The sequence below is a fragment of the Cricetulus griseus genome, chromosome 3 (genome assembly GCF_003668045.3).
Source record: "Cricetulus griseus strain 17A/GY chromosome 3, alternate assembly CriGri-PICRH-1.0, whole genome shotgun sequence".
NCBI classification, from domain to species: Eukaryota; Metazoa; Chordata; class Mammalia; order Rodentia; family Cricetidae; genus Cricetulus; species Cricetulus griseus.
Window position 1 is genome coordinate 246,373,861 of NC_048596.1, and position 23,899 is coordinate 246,397,759.

Sequence of the window (23,899 nt, forward strand, 5' to 3'; positions counted from 1 at the left end):
CACCCATTCTGAGTCCTCCACCTATTCACTCCATCAACCATCCAACCATTCATCTTATCAGCCTTATTCATCTCCATCCTTCCACTCTATCTGCCATTCATTCGTATGCCCTGTCAGCTACAACTCCTTTTACTTTATCAGCCATGCATCTGTCCACTCCATTAGGTGCCACTCACCCATTTTATCAGCCTTCACCTTTCCACTCTGCTAATGATCCATTCATCCACTCCATCAGCCATTTACTCACCCACTCTCAGCCATCTACTTATCCACCCATCACCTTTCCTCACCTATACATCTGCCCTACCAACCATGCACTTATCCACTCTGTCACCCATCCATTCTATCATCCATCCATCCATCCATCCATCCATCCATCCATCCATCCATCCACTCTACAAGCCACTCACCCATTCTATCACCTGCCTATCCACTCTATCAACCTATTATATCAGTCTGTTTGTCCTATCAGCCACCCCCTCAACACATACTTGTTGAATATTTACTAGGTGCCAGGAACAACTATACATACTTAGTGTTATAAGTATAAAGAGACTGACCAGTATCTTACATGGTATCTTTTCAAGACCACATGTGTGTACCAGGGGAATTAAGATTAGTTGGATAGAATATTCAACAACAAACAGGTAAATAATTTCAGACAGCCTTAAATGCTATAAGTGAACTAAAATATGGCAGAGCATTGACTCATATAAAAGTCTCTCAAGCTGAGATATTTGCAATATGCAGGAGCCAGTCATGCAGAAAGGAGATGAGGGGGGTGGAGTTGAGGCAGGGGAACCAAAGTTATACAGGTTGTAGGTGAAAGGGAGGGAAAAGACCAGGGCAGTGGATGCTGAATGAAGTAGGAGGAGCAGCCAGGCTTGTATCCAGGCCTTCATTGAGGGGCTTACAGGAAGAATGCTAGTATTTGATTAGTACTTTTAAAGACTCAGACATTAAAATTGTGCACACGTGTGTGTGTGTGTGTGTGTGTGTGTGTGTGTGTGTGTGTGTGTGTGTGTGTGTGTGCGCGCGCGCGCGCGCGCATGAATGCAGGTATCTGTTGAGGCCAGAAGAGAGTGTCAGATCCCCTGTAACTGGAGTTACAGGTGGTTGTAAGATGTCTGACATGGATCCTAGGAAGCCAACTTGGGTCATCTGCAAGAGCAGCAAGGGCTGTTAACCACTAAGCCATTTCTTCAGCCTTTGATTTATAATTTTCAAAGCTTATTATGGCAAATGCAGATTGAGGAAAGAATAGAAGTAAGAGGCAGAGGGTGGCTAAAGTACAAGTATGGGATGCAGGTAACTGGGCTCTGTGGCTGCAGGGTTGATGGTATATTTATTTATTATAACTCTGTTTTGAGTGTGTTACTGCTGGTCAGTTTACTTGCCTAGCAGCTATTGTTGAGTACGTGTTCCTTCCTGGGCACAGTTGCAGTACTTGGGTGTCTAGAGATTTCAAAGCTTGACTGTGTATAGGTTATAATTCTAGCACACAAGAGAAGATTATGCCTGGTGCCTTTGATGTCAACCAGGGAAGAGCTTAAAGGATAGTCTGTTCAAACAAGGAGGGAGAAAGTAAGTGAAGGTTGTGTTGCTGTGTGGTTAGCATTCATTTGAGCAGAGAATAATCTGGAGCACAGGACCTGGTGAACAGAGTTCTCATTCAACTCACTTAGGGTATGTATGGATGCTTGGCACTGAGCCAATGACAGCATCCTATGCCAGTAAACCCAGTCACAAGCTTGGTTTTTAACAGAACTAATTTACACCTTTTCTATAATTAATAGGTTCCCTGGAGAATGCTGGGCTTGTTAGATCATTAACTGTCTGGCTCCCTGGAAGGGGTATAAGATAGGGGACTGTGTAGGAGGGGTTGAGCTTCCCACTTTAGGTACTAGTTAACCTCACCCAGCACTGAACTTAAAGGGGTCATACAATTAGATTGTTAAGAATTTATGTCTCCCATGTAGCTTGCTTCCTAGTAATTGTTTTATTGCATGAGGAAGAGTGGGAAGGAGAGAGGGTTCTGGGAGGGAAGGAGAAAGGGAGGTGGGAGGGAGGGAGGGAGGGAGAGGGAGGGAGGGAGGGAGAGAGACAGAGAGAGAGAGAGAGAGAGAGAGAGAGAGAGAGAGAGAGAGAGAGAGAGAGAGAGAGAGAAATAGGACTTTAGGAATACAAATAGACTGAAAACAACCAGTATAATTCATTGTACAAAATGCTCTGCCAACTGATAAGTGAGAGAAATGCAGAAATTACTAAGTGGAAAATAATTTTAGGTTATTATTCTAGCCTTAAAACCAAAAGGAAGAGAAAAGTGATTTATTTTATAAAGAAAGCACCTTGCATGCAGAACTTCTACTTGCAGTGTCACACCACACAGGATCAGGGCTCCATCTAGTGGAAAACAGGTAAAAATGGCAGAAATACTGAAAGTGAATCCACTTGTTTTTGTTACCATCTTGTTAATGCATATTATGGTCAGTAATATTTGGGGTCAAATATTAGGATTGTCAGGGGTTTGACACAAGAATCAGTTGGTTACTATGACTTCATGAGTCTCACAAAGTCACTATGAGGAAAATTTTAAACACATTAAAATAAAAATTTCCTGTTCTTCAAATTGCATTTTGCTACCTGGGAAACTGAGTTCAGGATGGGCAAAGTGGCAGATCATACCTGCCATCACTAGGTGCAGATGAGAGAAATACCAGCCGAGTAACGTCGCACTGAGGAGCTCCTCAGAAAATGGCCTCAGACGATATTGTATGACCTATATTTTTTGGGTGCAAGTCTATGAGGTTTGGAAATAGATTTATTGTTGCAGCGAAGGAAGCCAGAGTTGGTTATATCTTCAAGGAGAGAGGCCAGAGAACTGTAGAAGTGAAATCCAACTGACCCCCTCCCCACACTGTTCATAGATTGAGAGGTTATTGATGGCTATGTTTTTGTTTGGAGCCAAGTTTGCTCTTCCTATCTTATCCATCAGTGTGCATGTGAGGTACAGACGGGCCAGTGTCAGAAGGGGAAGTCTGTGAGGCACAGGAAGGCCAGTGGCTGAAGTGACTCCTGGTGCCAAGTTTTTGCATGGCATCCTATAAATTCTGTCTGCTTCTTGATTTTGACATATAGCTATAATGTGCTGTTTCAGGGATGGATCTTTCAGAGCCACACAATACAGTGGGTGTTTCTAGTACTTCTGATGTTAGAAGACTTCAGCATAGGAGGTGGAGGAGATGACTTAGTAGGTAAAGTGCTTGCCTGGGAAACACAATGACCTGGGTTTGGATCTCCAGCTCCCATACCAAAAACTAGACATGGTGGCATGTTCTTATAATCCCAGTGTCAAGGAGATGGAGACAGGAGAATCTCCGGTTTTCTGGCCAGCTAGTCAAGCCACTTGGTGAGCTCTAGGTTTTGTGAGACACCTGATGTCAGCCTCTGGTCTCTACATGTGCATCCAGGGGTTCATACCTCTGTATCACACATATAGAAATAGAGAGGGGTGAGGGAGATGGAGACAGAGATAGGGAATGGGGAAGCAGGGAGAAAACAGGGTAATAGAAACACCATACCTTGGTAGTCAATGCTTCTGACAATATCTTTCTTTAAACTTGGAAAACACTGTGTGATTACAAACAGCTTATAGTAGGACTGCTTTATCAAGTACCATCACAGTAGGGGTTCTCACATAGTAGGACTGCTTTATCAGCTACCATCACAGTAGGGGTTGGCAAAGCTCTCTGATCTACAGTGGCATTGACTGCTGATAGCTGACCATATTCCCAGTCACATGTGGAGCGGGGGGGGGGGGGTCCCTCCCTTTCCTCTCAAGTCACACTTGGAACAGGCGGTCCCTCCCTCTCCTCTTTCTCCTTCTTTAACTTCCCTATTATTCCTCTACCATATACAAGTTATCTGACAAAGTATTAGCAATTCTTTTTCTTTAAGTTGGGTTTGTGCTTTACTTGAAAGGTTCCCGGACAGCAGTCCTTCCTGAATGGTTTGGAGCATGTGTGAACATCAGTTATCAACAACATTCCTTCCGGAATCAACCAGTCTTCAAAATTATTTTATTACTGTGTGTGTGTGTACGAATGGCTATGTTTGTATGTGTGTGCACATGTGCATGCGGTGTATGTACGCATGTATGCACAAGTATATAGAGGTCTGTTCTACAGCTCCTCACCTTCGTTTTTGAGATAAAGCCTGTCACTGAACCTGGTGATCATCAGTTAGGTGGACTGGCTGGCCAGCGGGCTCCGACCCTTGTGTCCCACCTCCTCCTGTTCTAGAGTCAGAGCCATGCACGTCTCGCTGATAATCTACAGGCGTGCTGAAGGTTCGAACACAGCTCTATAGTTCTTTGTGCAGCAAGAACTATACCCGTGGGAACAGATTTTTTTTTTTTCTGAAAACTTCTTGCCTTCAGAAATAGAACTTTTTTTCTGTCTTGTAACCAACTTAATAATATGCCTTGAGATAATTTAGAGCAATGAATTCATCTTGCTATCCCACGGTGTACTCAGAATGTTTAAATCTAGCCTCCTGCCTTTAAGATAGTAAGGGAACAGTCCCAAATTTTGGACTTGCCATGCAATCAGTTTATACAACCCAAGATAAATGCATGCCTTTAGTCTTAAACTATTTTTCTTTCATTCCCCTGACTATCAGGCATTGTGTATTCGTGTGTGTGTGTGTGTGTGTGTGTGTGTGTGTGTGTGTGTGTGTGTGTGTGTGTGTGTATGTATGTACGTACATACGTGTGTGTGTGTGTGTGTGTATGTATGTACGTACATACGTGTGTGTGTGTGTGTGTGTGTGTGTGTGTGTGTGTGTGTGTGTGTTGTGGTTATCATTTGCTAAAAGAAGCAAACAGGTTGTAAGCAACCTTTAGCAGAACAACCCTTAACAACCTTGTGGATATAGGTTGATAATGTCTGTTTGCAGTTCAGAGTGTTACTCTTGGCCAGTAAAGTAGCTTCTTCCCTGTGAAACTCTGCTAAAGATTTCTGGAAAAAAGTATTCCTCATTCATTTCCCACACCACATTTTCTATGCTGTTCAACAAATACAGATTAAAGCTCTTAGTTAGGGGCAGGCAGCAGGGACACAGAGACAACAGATAGGTCACAGAAAACAAAGCACAGAGAACTGGAAGACACTGGGAGACCCGTAGAGAATTCCTAGTTGGTCTTGCTTCAGGTCTAAACATCCCAAGAGGAAGTCTTTTCCTTTGTTAAGGTGACATTAATACATTTACCCCTGAGCCATCTCACAGTCTTCAACCTCTCTTTCTTTTTTCTCCTTTCTTCCTTTTTTGTTGTTTTTTCGAGGAGACAGAGTTTCTCTGTGTAGTCTTGTGCTGTCCTGGAACTCTGTAGACCAGGCTGGCCTCAAACTCAGAGATCCCTTCTGCCTCTGCCTCCCAAGTGATGGGATTAAAGGCATTCGTCACCATTACCCAGCTCAACCTATATTTCTTTTTTTAAAAATAAATTTATTTATGTATATCCCTGCCACAGTTTCCCCTCCCTCCTCTCCTTCCAGCCCCTCCCCCACCCCTCTGTTTCCCACCCGCCCCAGTCCACTCCCCTTCTGTTTCTGTTCAGGAAAGGGCATCAACCTATCTTTCTTAATACTCCCTAAACCACCCCTCTGAGTGTCACTTTCTGAATGAGGTAACGCAACCCCTACATTATACAATGAGGTCTCTGTTCTTTCTTGCTACACCCTATTGCTGGTAAGTGATGCTTTCCCAGAGAGGAGATACACCATCCTTGCTGGGGTCCCAAGTCCCTTACTCACCAGGTTTTCTGTAGAGTCTTTCCAAGTTTAAGAGCATTCCCAAACATCCTAGAAAGGCACTAGCTGTCTGTGAAGAGTTCCTGTTGTCACACAAGTTTTTCCCATGTTGAAATCTTGGGATCAGTAGACTGAAGCAGACTACACTCTGGGTTTTGGCTAATGGCTTCAGAAGCTCCACTCCTGTCATCCTGTCTGTCTTTCTTCGCCAGACAGTGACTGAAAAAAGGGAAAGAAAAAATAAATCTCTGCTTGTAGATCATGTAATAATTAAATGGAAACTGGATGTCTAAATTGCAGTTGGAATGGAAAATTAAATTATGCAAAAATGTTATAGATTTGGACAAGTTTTCATACTGTTAATAAATCTATGCATAATTCATTTTCTTGTAGGCTGTGACAAAATAGCATAAATAACTTCATTTGTAAGATGGTGGGTTTTTTTTCTATTCTTAATTGGGTGATGGCTAAAACCATTTAAATGCTTTTGGGTGACTGAATATGTAAATGTTTAAAATGAGCAGTTATAATAGGCTTCCAGGCAGATTTGTTTATTTAATATTACATTTATTTTCAGATAGTACAGATGTTGCATAAAGATTGCACCCAATATGGTCGAGTTATTTATTTACTTACTTAACTATTTTATTCTTGCAGTGCTGGAGATTGAATGCAGGGCCTTGCACATGTGAGGCAAGTGCTCAATCATCAAGCCACAACCCTATCTCTGATGTGACTTTATATATCTGTAATCTATATAACCTATATCTATATTATCTCTGATCTTGGAGAAAACACCAGACCCTCATCACGAGGCACTATTCTAGTCACTTCACACATGTTCCCCTCCATTCTTGTGACAGTATAAAAGCAGGTGCAACAGTCACATTCATCTGATGAGGGAATTGTGTGATCTTATGCATGTCGTCAGAGGCCAACCTCTGGTGTTGTTCCTTGGGACACCTACCACTTGTTTGTTTTTGACAGTGCTTGGAAACCTCACCAGTTTGGATGTGCTAGCTGGATGGTGGTGGAGCTCTAGGGATCTCTGCCCAGGACTGGGATTACAAGTACTGCCTCCATGCCTGGCTTTTCCTGTTGGTTTCAGGATTTGAACTCTGGTTCTCCTGCTTGTGTGGGCAAATACTTTACCAACTGAGCCATCTATCTCCCCAGCCAAGGAATTGTTTTGGTTCTTCCATGTGTGCCCTGGTGATGGAATCTTGGCCTCACCGAGAGTTAAACAAGCTCTGTGCGTTTGAGCTCCATCCCCAACCCCAAGGGAAATATTTTTATGGCATGTCTGGCACCTGTGACCTGCTTGCCAATTGTGAGTGGTTATTTTTAGTCTTCTTCCTCTGCCAGATCTTCTCCTGCCTCTGGAAAGACGTGCTTGTAGCTAGTGTGGTACCAAGGCCAACAGTTGGAAATTAATGCAGGGCCTTGTCCCTGGGATCACTAGTTAACCACATGTGTGTACTGGGAATACCTTTGAGAGTTCACTAGCCAATAGTAAGGGTCTAATCTTTTGTCATTTAGGGAAATTATCGCCAATCTAAGTCAACCATCGGCTCCAGTGATAACTCATCTCCTCAGCCTCTGAAGAGGAAAGGGAAGAAAGATTCAAACTCAGAAAAACCCACAAAAGTGAAGCAAAATGTGAAGTCGAAGGATTACCAACAAGCAATCCTAAGCAACGGTTAGTTTGTCTTTTGCATTGCTCATACTATTTTTTAAGGGTGTGTATCTATTGTAATTCTTTTTTTTTGTTCTAAAATATTTTACTTTTAATTGTGTGTGTGTGTGTGTGTGTGTGTGTGTGTGTGTGCACGCGCTCGCGCGCGTGCGCGCGTGTGTACCCCCAGGTGCCTGCAAATGCTGGGAACTGAGAGTGAATGTAGTAAGAGCTCTTAACCACTGAGCCATCTCTCCATCCTCTTAATGTTCATTCTTAACTCGATAATGTTCATTTCTCCATGCTTACAGAGGATATTCTTTTTTTGTCTGTCATGTGAGACGATGTTCAAAGAAGACTTTAATTGGGGGAGAAGCAGCTATTTCTTACACTCAACTTCTATTTGTGATTAGATATTGGGCTATGAGAATCTTTGAGATCAGATTGTTGTTTAAGGCAGTCTTATTAGGACAAAAGGGACCATTGCCATCTTGTGCACCCACCAGCAGTGCTTGCCTGACATTACACTTTGTCTAAGTGCTGTTGACTGACCTCTGTAGGTTGAGGGTCTGCTCTCGTGATTTGTTTGTATTCACAACTCACCTTTCTTAGAAAGATGTTCTGATATCCAGTTGAATACTGGGCACACATAAACCTTACAAAAAACTAGTTATAAGAAAAATTTTAAAATTTCTAAGTTGAGTTAGCCATGGTAATTCATGCCTGTAATCTCAACACTTGAGAGGTGGAGGCAGGAGGATCAATTAGGAAGTTAAGATCAGTCTATGCTATATAGTGTGTTCAAGGCCCTCTGGTTCTCAAAAATCAAGGCAACAATTTGCACTGGTCTGAGAATCCATTAGTGTGAGACAAGGGTGTCCTGAGGTCAGGACAAGTACAAAGAAATGGCAAACTTTCACACGAGCTTTTTGTGCAGAGGGGCTATATTTGGTTTCACACCAAGTGTATTCTCAATAGGATGGGCTCATAAAATGGCAAGAGATCCTTGGGTCAGATAGCAGCTGGCTGGAAACAGGGAGTGGAGTGATTACTTTGCCTCCTCTATGCAAGGTCCATCCACATAAGATTAGTGTGGGATGCTCCGGGTGAAGATTGATGGGAGAATGTTTTGAGACATTAACAAAACCCAGCCCCCATATGGGAACTGCATCTGACAAGAGGGATCACATGGGATTCAGGGCAGCAGAAGCTTCTGGAAGGGTTTAGAGGATGCCACACAGATGGGCAAAGAATCAGAGAAAGACAAGTGGTCCAAGATTGAAAGAACAGGCTAAATGATCAGATGGCCTGGTGGCTTGAGGTAGGATCTCAAGCTCAAGGCTGGACTGGAGAGTTTAGTGAACCCATGCTTCAGAAAACAGAAGGGGCTGAGGCTCCAGCTCATCAATAGAGCACTTGTCTGATGTGCATGAGAGCCTAGGTTCACTCTCCAGGGCTACAGCAGGAAAAAACACAAGATGAATGCATGTCTGGTTTCCCAGAGAAGAGCAAGAATAAGGGCTCATACCTCCCAGGATCTTGCTGTGGTCATTAGCTTGCTGTTAGGCTTGCTGGGTTCTCATCCTTCTTCTGCTTTTGGCCTTAGGCAGTCCACTTCCTCCTTCAAGTCCCACTGTCCCACTGTCTTCCTCCTAATTGTGAGCTCATGCTGCGACTTTTCCTCACTACTTTGCACACCCATAGCCTGTTATATCATGTTTAGAGACAGACATTAAGGAGGTCAGGATGAAGGCTCCTAAACCATGTATGGACTGTGTTTTGTTGAGACAAGGTTTCACTCTAGCTCAGGTTGACTAGGAACTCACTATACAGCCCAGGCTGGTCTCAATCTCATGACAATCTTCCTGAGTGCTGGCATGAGCTACTGAAACTAGCTTCTTTTTTAAAAAAAATTACCAGTGCCAGCCTAGGTATAATAGAATATAGGCATTTAATACATGTTGATCAAATAAATTGTGGAAATTAAAGATGGTTGAGTCTCTGTAATACTTTAAACCCCAAGAAACTGGACCCATTTAAAGATTTTAACAAATTATTTTATTAAAGAGAGAAGATGGTATTTGCCTTTTGCCTTTGAGGTCCTTGTCAGTGTACAGGAGTCCCATGTCTACTTACAGTATGTGCATTTTAAGTCGTTGGGCTTACTAGTGGTCCCTGTGCAGACTGGAGAACACAAGATTGGATTAGCATTCCTTTGGCAGGGAAGCAGACTGTGTTGGCAAGTTGAATGATAAGCATGTTTGGCTTTTGAGGAAATTCACAAGGAGAGTCTTCAACAATATTTCTATAGTGTTTAATACTGTGATCAGAAAGGGCCCATTCCTGGCCTTCAGAGAAAGTGCAGTTGCTTCAGATAACCTTCCATCCTAAGTGGGTATTTTCCAAGCTAGCTTTGTAGTGTGAGGGCCACAGGTTCTTAAACAGCTCTAGGCCATTATTCCCTATAAAACTGTGAGTTCCTGTCAAACAATGGTCTTGGGACTGGTTTCTCTCCTCTACACAAGCGCTACACTACTGATTGAGAAGACTTAGAAGGCTGAGACGAAGAATTTACATATATTTTCCTATGACAGGAAGACAAGAGGACCTCCCCAAACAAACCTTGACTTTCAAAAACATTTGTTTTCCATGAAAAAAATGAAAGAAAAGGTACAGTTCTGTAGCTGAAGTTGCCACTTGGGAAATTTAAGTACCAGTTCCTATCTTCATGACTGAAATCCAAGCAACTTCTCCTTAAAGACCTCCCCCAAATGCCCTTGACTATAAGAGGTTTCCAGATTATAATGTCACGTGTCTCTCCCCTAATTCAGCCTTTGTATTCATTTATACTCAAAGCTGCCTTTTACTTTGATGCCATCTATTTTAGTAATTGGAACCAAGTGTGTGCTTCTTGGTGCTCAGGTCTCTAGAGGGCTCAAGTGAAAGGACAGAAATCCTAAGCAAAAGTCATGTGTAGGGTGCAGGGAATCAAGGTAGAGAGTAAAAACACACGGGAGCTGCTTTTAGAGGTGAAACCCCCGTCTTCTCTGCTAAAAATGGATTGAAGTGAGGAGAGCTACATGGTTTATTTCAAAGTCTGAAGTTTTAGGGTTAGAGTGAATATTTAAGATCATTTTCTAGTATATGTTAAAATATATACATATATTTATTCCAGTGTTCCTTATCTGTATAACATTCTTATGATATTTAAAAAATAATTATGATTTTACTGTCACGTTTTGCTTAAAACAAAAACAAAAACAAAAACCTCTGATAGTTACTGATATTCTGTGAAGTAAATGCTCCTTGGCCCAGCAATGCTACCTTCCGACTGTAGATGGCAACCTGGCTCTAGTTTTATTTTCCCTTTCTTCCCTTTTTCCTTGACACTGTTTCTCTCTGTAACAGTAAAGCTTAATAATTCAGGCAGAGCAGCGACATATTTCTTCAGGGAAACAAATCCCATTTTCTTTTGTGGCCAAGATGCAAAGTAAGATTGGTGAGTGATTGATGAAGGTGGGCGTGCAGTGTGTTTTCAGCACTGCCTGTGAGACCAGCCTCAGTGGTGGCACAGCTTGCTCCCCTTTTCCTTGTATTGAGGTGCCTGGAAAGATGTTTTAGAGGAGTTAACTAGCTACACTCGCCACTTTCAGCAAAAACATGATGATGATTCTTTTGAAGTGGCATTTTGGGTGGCTGGTTATATTCATTGCTATTATTAATATTAATAATTGAAAAAATATAGGAGTTTAGTTGGGAGTATCAGAAAGACTACAAAGAAAGAAACCTATACTGTTATGATTCATGCTGATAACAAGAAGTACTTTTAAAGGCAAAGTATTATTGCGAAACAAAAGGCAAAGGATGCTTGGTTCTTTGGCATGCACGTGTGTGTGTGTGTGTGTGTGTGTGTGTGTGTGTGTGTGTGTGTGTGTGTAACCAGTATTGCTTCTGGATGTATTACTTGTTTTGTTCATGGCAGTTTTGTTTCTGGAAGAGACACTTGAGTATTTGACTCCGCATGAGAGCAGGTGCTGCACTGATAGAAGATGCCCGAATGTTACAATCTTGATGATTGCCCTTGAACAGCATGCCCTTGAGCTTTGTAATAACCACAGCCTGCACATGGCTTGCTTGTATGGTCCCAAACATGAAGCATTGTAGCAATCCATCTTCAAAAATGACATCACATGTATGAGGACCTAAGTGTCCTTGGTTAGGTTGTGAACCAGCTTAGGCATTTGAATGGTTCCCTGTCGTAAGAAACCATGGGAATAAACCCTGAAGAACATATGGAAAACATGCTCCCAGACTTCTAACCTTGAAAGAGGCACTGTGTACTAGAAGGATGCCTGTAGGAAGGCACCAAGATGATCTTCCTCTGTTTCACAAGTCAGAGTAATAAGATTTGCTGGTAGCTCTTGCTAACCTACTCATCTGATGAATGGAAGACACATATGTGTTCGGTTTCTCTATTGATCGTTGCCACTTAACAAAGTGTATTGTGGTGCATGGATCAAAGTTTATTTCATTAAATACCTTCTTCTTCTTCTTCTTCTTCTTCTTCTTCTTCTTCTTCTTCTTCTTCTTCTTCTTCTTCTTCTTCTTCTTCTTCTTCTTCTTTTCTCCTCCTCCTCCTCCTCCTCTTCCTCCTCCTCCTTCTCCTCCTCCTCCTCCCCCTCCTCCTCCTCCCCTTCCTCCTCTTCCTCCTTCTCCTTCTTCTAACTTACTTTGAGACAGGGTTTCCCTGTGTATACCTGGCTGTCTTGGAACTCACTTTGTAGACCAGGCTGGCCTTGAACTCAGAGATTCACCTGCTTGTGCCTCCCAAGTTCTGGGATTAAAGGCAAGTGGCACCACTACCAGGCTAAATACCAGCTTCTTAAAAGACTGGGCATTAGCTTTTCCCACCTCTCATAGAATAGACATATTGTAAAATAATATTCTATTATAGTCAGGGGCTGCTGATTTCTTGAATGCTTAATTGTATAATTCAACATTTATTAACAGAACTAGTTTTAGAGTATATACTTTGTTATGTAAGATGAGAGACTAAAAATTAAAGCTGGATGAATATAGGTAAGGTATATGACATTAGCCATTATTTTTTTTATTCTGAGAATATAACCCAAGGAAGGCCTTGCATTTGGTAGACCAGTGCTTTACCTCATCTCGGCCTTCAGTAGTTTTTTTCAGGAAAGAGTTCATTTCATATCTTGTAGCCTTACACACGTGTATGGTATTGAGAACCACTGAGGTACAGCTGGCCCTGGGCTGAGGCCTCTGCAAAAAATTCTTTTAGGATTAATATTGGTGTAGTTCAGAGCTGGATAGTAATATTCTTTCTCTCTCTCTCTCTCTCTCTCTCTCTCTCTCTCTCTCTCTCTTTCCCTCCCTCTTGCTCTCTGTCCCTCCCTCCCTTTTTCTGCCTTCCTTCCTTCATTCCTGCCAGTTTATATTTTGCCTACATGTATGTATGTACAATACATGTGTACCTGGTACCAGTGGAGATCTGAAAAGGGTGCTCTGTCTTCTGGAACTAGAGTTAGGAACAGTTGAGAGCCACCTTTTATGTTAAGAACTGAACTGGTTCCATTTAAGAGCAGCCAGTGCTCTCAGTTGCTGAGCTACCTGTCTAGTCTTAGCTACTTTTCTTGTTGTTGAGATAAAATACTTAACAAAAAGCAACTTAAGGAAAGAATGGATTATTTTGCACACACAGTTTGAGGGCACAGTCCATCATGGCAGGGAATGGATGGCAGTGGGAATGTAGGGCATGTATTAGTTAGGGTTATCTAGAGGAACAGAGTGACAGAATCAATCTCCCCCTGCTGTGTGTGTGTGTGTGTGTGTGTGTGTGTGTGTGTGTGTGTGTGTGATTTATTAGAATGGCTTTCAGTTTGTGATCCAACTAGTCCAATAGTGACTGTCTATCAATGGAAAATACGAGGGTCCAGTTGTTCAGTCCATGAGTCTGGATATCTCAGCTGGTCCCCAGTATAGTCCAAAATCCCAAAGATGTGGGCTCTAATGCTTACTTCTCTCCCAGATCCTCCATTTTCTTCAGAAAAGAGCAGACCTTCCAGTGATATCAACTGGACACACCATAACAAAATACAATAAGACTAGGCACAAACCCTCATTTCAAGGCTGGATGAGGCAACCCAGCAAAATGAAAAGGGTCCCAAGACAGGCAAAGGAGTCAGACATACCCCCATTCTCACCATTAGGAGTCCCACAAAAACCCTAAGCTAAACAACCACAGCACATATGCAGAGGACCTAGCACAGACCCCTGCAGGCTCTGTGATTTCTGTTTCAGTCTCTAGAAGCCCCTATGTGGCCAGGTTAGTTGATACTGTGAGCAATGTTCACCTGGTGTCCATGACCCCTCTGGCTCCTAGAATCATTCCTCCTTGTCTTCTTCAGGGTTCCCTGAGCTCCACCTAACATTGGGTGTGGTCTTTGCATCTGCTCCCATCAGCTGCTGGAGGAAGCCTCTCTGATGACATTTGGGCTAGGCAACAATCTACAAAGGGGTTTCAAACCTTTGGAAGGCTATATTTCAAGAACTCATTTTAAGTAGGTATTTTGGGACTCAGATTATATTGTATTTGTGTATTTATTACAAACCTCACTGTGCTGCATCATTCAGCTTAGTTGTTTTGTTGTACAGGTAGCATATGAGGTACCCACTAAGAGCAAGGATGTTTCTAGTAGAAAATGAAGTAGGAATTAAATTTCAGAAAGCCAAGAACTTATCCTATCATTCATATGTGTCGGTAAAGAATTGCCCTGAGTCAAATTGCTGCCATAGGACTGGGCCTTGTGGTTTGGACCCCAGAACACTTCCAGAGGTGGAGGGGTGAGGACAGGAGTTCAGGGTGGGGACACCGAGGTTATTTCTTTATCATGTTCCACTGCAGAAAGATCATGTTGGGGGCTTCTGGGTCTGGGTTTGGCTTGCAAACTGCGCTTTTCTTAGCTGTTGCCCATTACTTCTAAGCAGAGACTTTTTCTTTCTTGTCCTACCAGAGGTTCCAACAATTCCACAGCATTGTCCTCATTCAAAGTCAGGTCTGAGCCTTTTACAGCTTATTACGATAAAGGTAGAAGTCTGTAAGGCATATTAAAGCTAAAGCAAGATCCATCCACTTTTCAGAAAGAACTAAAATTGGGTCACCCTGGGCTTTTCATTCTGGGATCTGAGGTATAGACTGGGTTTGGTTCTTCTGGTGTCATGAAAGGCTATTAGGTCAACACACTTCATAGGGATGACAAGGGTGCCGCAGGAGAAGCAGCTGGTATTTATTACCATTTGTTCCTTCTCAAACCCCCATTTCTTCCCTCAAGTGTGGGTTGAAATAAAATCAGGATGAGGCTTGGGCCACTAGTGGACCAAGGGTTCCTTTCTCATCAGTCATATATAAAGGTGGACAATGCAGAGTGGCTCTTTGTTGAGAGTGTGTGCGCTAATGCTTGTGGTCCATAGTGCCCATGTTATGATCAGCAAATTTAAGTGCTTCAAGGCACAACAGCTATGATGCTCAGTTTTATAAACTTTGTTTTCAAATTCTCAGTGTAACTTCATGACTTCCATAGCTTGGCAAATGGCCTGGGGATGGGGAAGGAGAAGGCAGTTTGCCCCGAGTCCAAGGGCATTATAGTAGCCAGTGGTTCTGAAAATGCCCAGGCTGATATGCAACAGGATCAGAGATGGACATTCCTATGTGAATATCAGCAGTGGGTCTCTGCAGAGATACTATTATTCAGTCATGTTGTGATGTATCTTCCTTCAGGGCTGAGAGTCTTGATGTCCCACATTCTGCAGAGTTCTCGTTTTCTCCACTCTTACTCCAGTATCTCTTCTTCCCATTGTGAACAGGAGGATTGATTTCAGCCCTTTTTCTCCCTCAGTAATCTGATGTCCCAGTGGGTCTACTTTGTTCTTACCTAGGCCAGCCAGGAACAGAGTCCATCTTCAGCATTCAGGGAACACTGGAAAAGATGACTGTCTGTGAGTCTGACCTCTAGTTTGCAGATCAGGTGACAAGGCTCCGATTTACTTGTTTGTATTTAGTAATTGTTTTTTTAGGAAAGAGTATTATTGTGTAGGCCACACTATTCTAGAACTTTTCATATAAGCCAGGCTGGCATCTAACTTGTAGTAATCCTCATGTCTCGGCCATCCAAATGCCATCATTGCAGGCCTGAGCTAGCTGTTTTTATTTATTCATTAAGCAGTTGCTTGAACACCTTAGATCTCACAGGCTTGGGGTGCAAACCCTTCTCCAAGGCTTTAGACTTGGGAGCCCCACCCTCTTGCTAGGAACTACTTCACTTGTAATCATCCCTGGGGGCCTGCTGAGCAAAACCTCAGGGTAGCTGCATTTTCTTTCCTTTGTACCAAGTGCTCTGAATTTATGCCTTTGTTTCCAATGGTCTTGATTCTGTCTCCATGCAGAAATTGGTTGCTTTTTTTTTTCTTTTGAGTGAAGTAGCACCAATTTCTCTTTTTAATTTCAGAAGTCAAATTCCTTTCACCAACTATAAATGCAAAAATGTGTTTTGCCATGCAAATATTAACATTTTCCCTGTTGGTATGAAGTCTTTCTTTGGGCCTCCATGTCTATCCTGTCTGTATAAAACATAGCAGCTTTCTTAGAACAAACAAGACCTTCTGCCCAGTGTACAGTGGCATTGGGGAGAATCAACATGGCTAGTTGCTACTGAAAGACAGGGTAGGGATATTTTTCCCAACACACAATATGCTGGGACTTTTCTGTAGACCCTGGCCTACTTTGTATCTGACTCTATTTTTGTTCTTCTCTGCTGCCCTAGTTGTTTTCAGCCCAAGATAGAACCTTTATTGGAGATCAGCATGCTATGTGCTACCACAGAGGGGAGAAAGAAAAAGATAAAATATCTACAAAGAACTTCTGAGAATCCTAAATTTAGAGGTTTTCCACTTATTTTTATTCTATACAATTGGATGGTAATTCAAAATTGGTCTTATTTCACTCCCTTTAAAATGCCATCATAACAGCCACTGCTCACATTGAGACACATGCCCTTACTTTTCAAGTTCATAGCTCATTGGGTAGCTAAGTCCTCATAGGCACTGCTGTGCTTAACAACAAGGAAGCCACATACACAGAGTTGTTTTCCAAAGGTAATTAATTGGTGCTACAGTAAAGACACAAGGTACTTCCATGTAAATCCCAAGTACAGGTCCTGAGGCTACAGCCCCTCAGGCTAGTCACTGACTGACATCATCTCTAGCCTAAAGTTTAGCATGGATGGACTGGTCCTAAGAAGATGCTCTTACCCAGCTCATTTCCTAATGTGCAGTTTGTGGAGCAGACATTCAAAGATTTTGATAGATGTTTCTAACAGTAAGAGTTTGATATATTCAAAACTAAATTTGGGAAAAGGATTATGCAAGATTAAGCCACATTTTTTTTCTGAAAGATTCTACAGTCTTTGCAGGCATTCATTCCTGTGTGTGTGTGTGTGTGTGTGTGTGTGTGTGTGTGTGTGTGTGTGTGCGCGCTCTGATGTGAGGCCAGAGAAGGGCATTGGGTGTCTTGATCTATTACCCTCTACCTTATTTCATTGAGACAAAGTCTCTCACTGAACAAGACCCAGAAATCCTCCCGTGTTGGTGTCTTGCCGTGCTGTGGTTACAGATGTGTCCATGGCCACACCCGGCTTTTTATGTGGCTTCTGGGGATCAGGACTAAGATCCTCAAGCTTGTACAGCAAAGCACTCTTACCTGCTGAGCTGTCTCCTCCATCCTTTCAGAGCCTTCAGGAATAAATATTCCATGCTTGCTTTCTCTCCCTCCTCCCTTCTTTTTGTTTTTCTTCCTTCCTTTCCCCATTCCTTTCTTTCTTGTTCTTTTTTCTTTCTCTCTCTTTCCTCCCCTCCCCCCTTCTCCCACCCCATTACTCTTTCTTTTTCTCTTTTTGAGATAGACTTTTACCATGCAGTGCAGGCTGACCTTGAACTCACTATCTTCCTGCCTCAGCTTCCTTCATGATCTGTGCTCTCCCCGAACTGGGACCTTGTTACTGATGACCACCAGGGGAAGAAGCAGGGCCCCCACACAGTTATGTATCACCCTCAGGTTGAGATGCAGGAGAGTTTCCAGCGGTAGTAGCAACCTAAGATCTAGTGCTTATGTTCCAGGGCTGCACTGAGCATGTCAGGTGTGCAGTCTCATTAATCCTCACAGTTGCTGTTGAGGCAGATGTCATTATTGCTACCATTATCCCATTTTATTGATAAAGAAGCTAAAGTGCTGAAGTGTTACAAAGCTCGCTTGTGACTCCTCAGTGCTGCTCACTGTCAAGGCTGTCGTTTAGGACACGGGGTTGTGCTATACTGTTCCACGGATCATTATGTAGTTCATCAATTCACATTGGCATGTGCACACAGGGACCAGTAATAGTGTTTATTAATGACAGAGAAAAATAAAATAAAAAAGACAGTATGTACTTGACAGCCCTCATGTTCTGCACAAATTGAAGAATTATAACAAGAGACTAGGCTGCTGTTTATTTTGTCCTCTGCCTCATTAAATTTGTATTCCCTTAATGATGATGAAGAAATTCAGTGGGACTTCATGGCAGGGATGTATGTTCCCCATACTGAAGAATACAATGGATGTGAAGTTAAGATGAAAACTTCCTGTGAGCCTGCCTTTCTGTGCCTGTGTGATTGCACATGTGCGTGCTTGCAAAGGCATATGCATTCCACATTACATCTGTGAAGGGTCTCTCCTTCCATTGTGGGTCCCAGGACTGAACCATCTCACTGCCCCAATTAATTTTTCTTGTAGATATTTGAGGCCTTAAAAAACAATGTCTTAGCTGGGCGGTGGTGGCGCAGGCCTTTAATCCCAGCACTCGGGAGGCAGAGGCAGAGGCAGGCTGATCTCTGTGAGTTTGAGACCAGCCTGGTCTCCAAGAGCTAGTTCCAGGACAGCCTCCAAAGCCACAGAGGAACCCTGCCTCTATCCTCCCAACAAAAAACAAAAAACAATGTCTTTTTATGCACTTCTGTGAATCAAATATTTTTATTAAAATTTTGTTAACCTGTATGATCTGACTTTTCACCATGACATGCTGTGGTGCAGTGCTAATCTCATTGGTTATTCCTGGCACTTAGTAGAGGTCGTGACATAAGACACCCATCACTTTCAGTGGGGGAGGTGTTTTCCTGTATTATTTCTATATGTTGTTTTTCACGGTACTGGCAATCTTCTCTTCTCTATTTGTGTATATACTCTTTCTGCTGAAATTTTTGATGGGGAGGAAACCTTTTGGGCTGTTTAACTTTTATCTCCTCCCTTCTAAGAAAAGGATCAATGCTGATTCAAGTAGCCCTTATGCCTTATTTGTTCTATGGAAACATACCAAGAGGTAGGCAGAGCTGAGGGTGCTGTCAGCCACAAGCCATGTGACATTAAGTAAGTGGCAACTATTGTTTCCCAAGGTATGATATCAAGTGAAACAGGACCGTCGTGCTTCCAGTTTCCCGAATGGTTATAGTGTGCAAAGCTGGAATCAGTGTGTGTATATTGTATATAAAAACCCGGTAGATGTGACCATGTTGCTGGAGAGGGAGCAGAGAGGAGCTGTTCAGTTTCCATCCCATATGCACTGTCAGTGTGATTGGTCTCGAATATGATGTCACCCACTTTATGTGCATAGCATTAAGTGTGGAGAGGATTCAGTGCTCAAGCCAGGGCAGAGGCTGAGCACTCTGTAGAATTCCTAAGCACTGTAGACTAATAGCAACAACACTGATATAAAGTATTTTAAAGAGCAGTGTGAGGAGATGGCATTGTGGATCCAGAACCTATTCTTTTGGGTATGAGGCAAAAATTTGGTTATCTAAAAATGTGTGGCTATCCTACATGACTGTTATACTTCCAAAAGATCCAGCAAGTAGGACAGACTGTGCCCATGTCCAGTTAGATGGAGATGACATCAGAAACAACAGGAAACAATGGAATTTTTCTTACATAAAAGAATCATATCATTCTTCCTTTGCTGGCCCCAAAGTTCTTGATAATTCAGTCTGTCTTTGGAGTAAGCCTTGAAGGCTGCCATTGTTCAGGGTGTCATGGAGAACACCCTCTCAGGACAGAAGCCTTGGAGGAGTGCTGGGCTGAGTTACTGACTAATGGCTTCCATACATGCTTCACTCTGCACTTCTTACCCCAGCATGTCTGGAATTTATCATAGTTTCAGTTTGTCAGGGTTTGCTAGCTAACCCTGAGTTCTACGCCTAATTAGTGTATTGCTCTGTAACTTTCAGATGAGTGAGTTTGTCACTTAGGAAGTTTTATTTTTTAGGTTCGAGACAAAAGGGATAAGCACATTTCTTAAGCAGGGGCTCTGAGGGATGCTGCCTGCCTAATTTCTAAAATTTAGTTGGGAGAATAAACAAATTCCTTTTAGACTTTATTGCCAGGTTCACCCTGAGGTTATCATTTAGAAGCACAATTATTGCTACTTAGCATTTTTCTAATAATGGAACTGCACTAAAATGAATAAGAAAACACTTTTGCAGAGTGGAGAGAGGGTTGAGAAAAGAGAAGTACCTATGAGAGGAGATGTTGTTAGCTAGGGCTGTTCCCTGAATTAGGAACACCGAAGTTTGAACCATTATTAACAACTAATAATGCCCATCTGACTATTTCTTTGCTGTACAAAATACCAGGCAAAAAACAATTTAGGAAAGGAAGGGCTTATTGTGGCTCCTGGCTTCAAGAAGGAATGCAGTTTATCATGACAGGGAAGACATGACATCAGGAGTACAAAGTGGCTGGTCACATCACAACTGTAACCCAGAAGCAGAGAGTAGACAGGAAGTGGGCCAGGTTTTTGACCTCCAGGCCAGTGATGGATGACCTTTGTTAAGGTGCCACAGCCTTTCAAAACAGAGCCACCATCTGGGGACCAAGTTTTCAAATACATGCATCTGTGGGGGACACATCACATTCGAACCACATTGCCTTTCTGGATTTGTTCCGCCTTCTTCCAATACAGTTTTCCCTCATATCTGACCTGACAGCAGAACCCTGAAGATTGAAAAGTTGAAGAAGGTAGTAGGACTAGAAGGGAGTGGAAGGAGAGGAAAGGAGGAGGGCTAACTGACTCTGCCCTCATTTCTCATTCTATTGTGATATTGAAAGTGCAAAATAGCTAAGTATTCATTCCATGCACACCGGATGTGTTTTTGGGTCACTTTCTTTATAATAGTTTATGGTCAATGTTGTGAATATGCTTCTCAGAGAAGAGGCATAAAAGTGTGCGTGCGTGTGTGAATGTGTGTGTGTGTGTGTGTGTGTGTGTGTGTGTGTGTGTGTGTGTGTGTGTGTGTAATCCCTTGGTTTTCTCATGAAGCATATAACTTGTTAGAGAAAGGTGGATGTGGCCCTGAAATGCTTTGGAAGCATAGAGAAGGGCATCGGGCTGCTGACTGGGGATTGATATTTATCTGAGGAAAGATGTTCTGGGCATATAATTTGGAGAGAGAGAAAAAAGAAATGGGTCTAATTTCAGTATTTAAATCTCAAGTGCATTTTAAACCAAGAGTAGTTAAATGTTAATTAAGCCTCCAAATTAGAATAGTAATTTAATTTAATATGAGCAGGGAAGGGAAAGGTTGTCTGGAGGTTTGTTTATCGGACAATGGAGATTTGCTGCAATTATTTCTTTTTACTTTTTATTTTTTAATTTGAGACAGGATTTTATTCTGTAGCTCAGACTGGCTGGGAACTCATGATGTAGCTCACTCAGGATGGCCTCAAACTCAAGTTAATGTCCTGCCTCTTTCTTTTTCTTCCAATTTTTTCTATGTGGGAAGTAAACTTAGGGCCTGACACACACCACAAATTAGTTATAACAGCATACTTTATTTGGTGCCCCCATTCATGAAAACAACTGTGACTTCTTCTTGCAGTAACCTACCATCTTTGCTATGTATCCTCCACTAAATCCCACACACACAGCCTCTAGCATTTTGAATTGCTTTCCACACTCAACACTGGTTTAGTTTTTTTTTTTTAGTTTAGATTGAGATCCATATTTTTAACCATGCAAAATCTCTGTCTTGATTCCTCCAAGCACAAATATGGTAGTTATATTTGACTGTTTTATAATAATGAAAAATTGACTCATGGGGCTGGAGAGATAGCTCAGTAGTTAAGAGCTCTTGCTGCTCTTTGGGAGGACCTGAATTCAATTCTCAGCACTCACATGGCCATGCACAACTGCCTATAGCTTCAGCTTCAAGGAATCTGGCGCCCTCTTCTGGTCTCCACAGGTGGCTGCACTCACATGCACATATCCACATACAGACACACATTCACATAATTAAAAATATAAAAATAAATCTTTAAAAAAGATTAAAATTATTTACTTTCAGTGCTGGTGACTGAACTTAGGGCCTCACACATACCACTGAACTCTATTCCCAGTCCTATGGTACACTCTTCTAAAAACCCTGATAGTGATTACTTAATTTGAATAATTAAGAAATTCATTTTGTCTTTAATTAAAAGAGTGTGTGAATGTCTGTGTACATGGACGAAGGTGCCTGACGAAGCCAGAGACGCTAGAGCTCCATGTAGTTGGACTTAGATCTCTCTCCGTTTTGAACTACCTGATGTAAGTGCTGGGAGCCATGTTCTCTGGAAAAGCAGCAAATGCTTTTAAACACTGAGCCATCTGATGCTTCAGTCGCCGAGAAAATACTTTTGTAAACCATTCATATGTTACAATGGTATCTTCCAGGAATTGGTTCCCTTTTCTACACAGATGTCCCCACATGGTTCCCATTTCCAGATAATGCCTATCTGTAGATGTGCATGTGGTCAGGATGGTGGGAGAGGCAGCTGTGGGTAGATGTTCAGTTTCTATCTTACAGTGATTAGATTCTTTGTTCAACCTCTTTTCTAATGTCTTCCTGGTCACCAGCCACCATTTGGTCCCTGCTAACAGCTGAAACAACCTGGTCTTTTCTGTCACCCCATCTCTGCATCTAAGTAGAGCAATTCATGGATTCTACCTTCTTACTATACATTAGTTCTCTCCTTATTGCTGTGATCAAACACGTGGCAAGAAGCAGCTGAAGGGTTGAGGGCTTCCTTTGGCTCATTTTAAGAAAGGGTACAGCCCACCAGGGCAGGAAGGTTTGTCAGTAGGAGTGTGAGGCAGCTTATCTGGTTGTGTCAGAAGCCAGGAAGCAGAGAGAGGTCCGGCAGTGGAGTGAGGTATAACACCCTGAGCTATGTCCCTACCAACCCACTTCCTCTACCTCCTACAGGTTCCATGACCTTCCAAAACAGCCAACCTTCATCTGGAGCTGGGGTATTTAAATCTATGAGCCTGTGGAAGATTTCATATTCAAACCATTGCATGTGAATGACCACAACCTTCTTTCTTTATTTTCTCCCAAGCTCCTCCCTCCAAAAGCTGTGCCAGAGCAATGGGCTGAAAACTCTCCTGATGAAATTCCTTCTCTACCTTCTCCCTCTCATTCTGACTTCATCTTCTGCTGAATTCCTGCACACCCCCAGGGACATGCACGCATTTTCCTGATTGGAAGTTTTTTCTATGTCTCTTTGTATGTTCCTAGAATACTCCCCAGTTTTCCATAGCACCCATAGCAGGAGGTGACTTCACAGCAGCATGTCTTGGGTTGCAATAGAGCCCTTGATAATGTCCCGTTGTCTTTATCCTCTGCTCTGTGAACTCTTGAGAGCAAAATTCTTCCTCATTATGGTCTGTTCACCTCTGCAACCTTTCCCGTGGTTCACTGTCTAACATATAGTTAGCTCTGTGATTTACAAGTGGGCACCTTCCTCCCAGCTCAGTGTTTAGCTCTCTGAAAGTGTGATGGGACGGTAACTGGATTTGTTCTGAATTCTGTACAGTTGTGTTAATAATTAGGCTTTGCAGTCTTTAGTGATACTTTCTTAATTAAGGTTACACTGATGAGGTCAGATTTGTTAATGGAACATCTTGTAATGGCTAAAGATTATTAGTGTCTCTGGCATGATGTGATACAGTGTAGGGTATGAATCAGTGTAACTTGAGACATTTTAGTCACGTTCAAGGCAAAGTAATAGGTTAGAGGAAAGATTGCTTATTTGACTCTGGAAATCAATATTAGAACTTAGGTGCAATGGATACTTCCATGCTGAAATAACTAAAAAATTAATCTTGTTACAGCTTTATAAAAAAATGTCAATGTGGTTGAATGGCCCTGAATTGGTGCACCATGCCACCGAGACAACAGCCTTAGGAGCATGCCAGTAAGACACAGAGGCTATTAGACCCAAACTAAGCTGATGGATGTAAAGCTATTCTCTGCGGATGCTGTCTGCATGCTATTG

General features: G+C 42.4%; 1 protein-coding gene across 1 annotated transcript in view; it reads left to right on the forward strand.

The window, feature by feature from the left end:
- The window catches only part of LOC100770382 (doublecortin domain-containing protein 2), a 187,551-nt gene that overhangs the window by 89,747 nt on the left and 73,905 nt on the right, over positions 1–23,899 (forward strand). Inside the window, exon 8 of the mRNA XM_027409331.2 lies at positions 7,350–7,509. Coding sequence (XP_027265132.1) covers positions 7,350–7,509 — 160 coding nt within the window. The remainder of the gene's footprint in view (positions 1–7,349; positions 7,510–23,899) is intronic.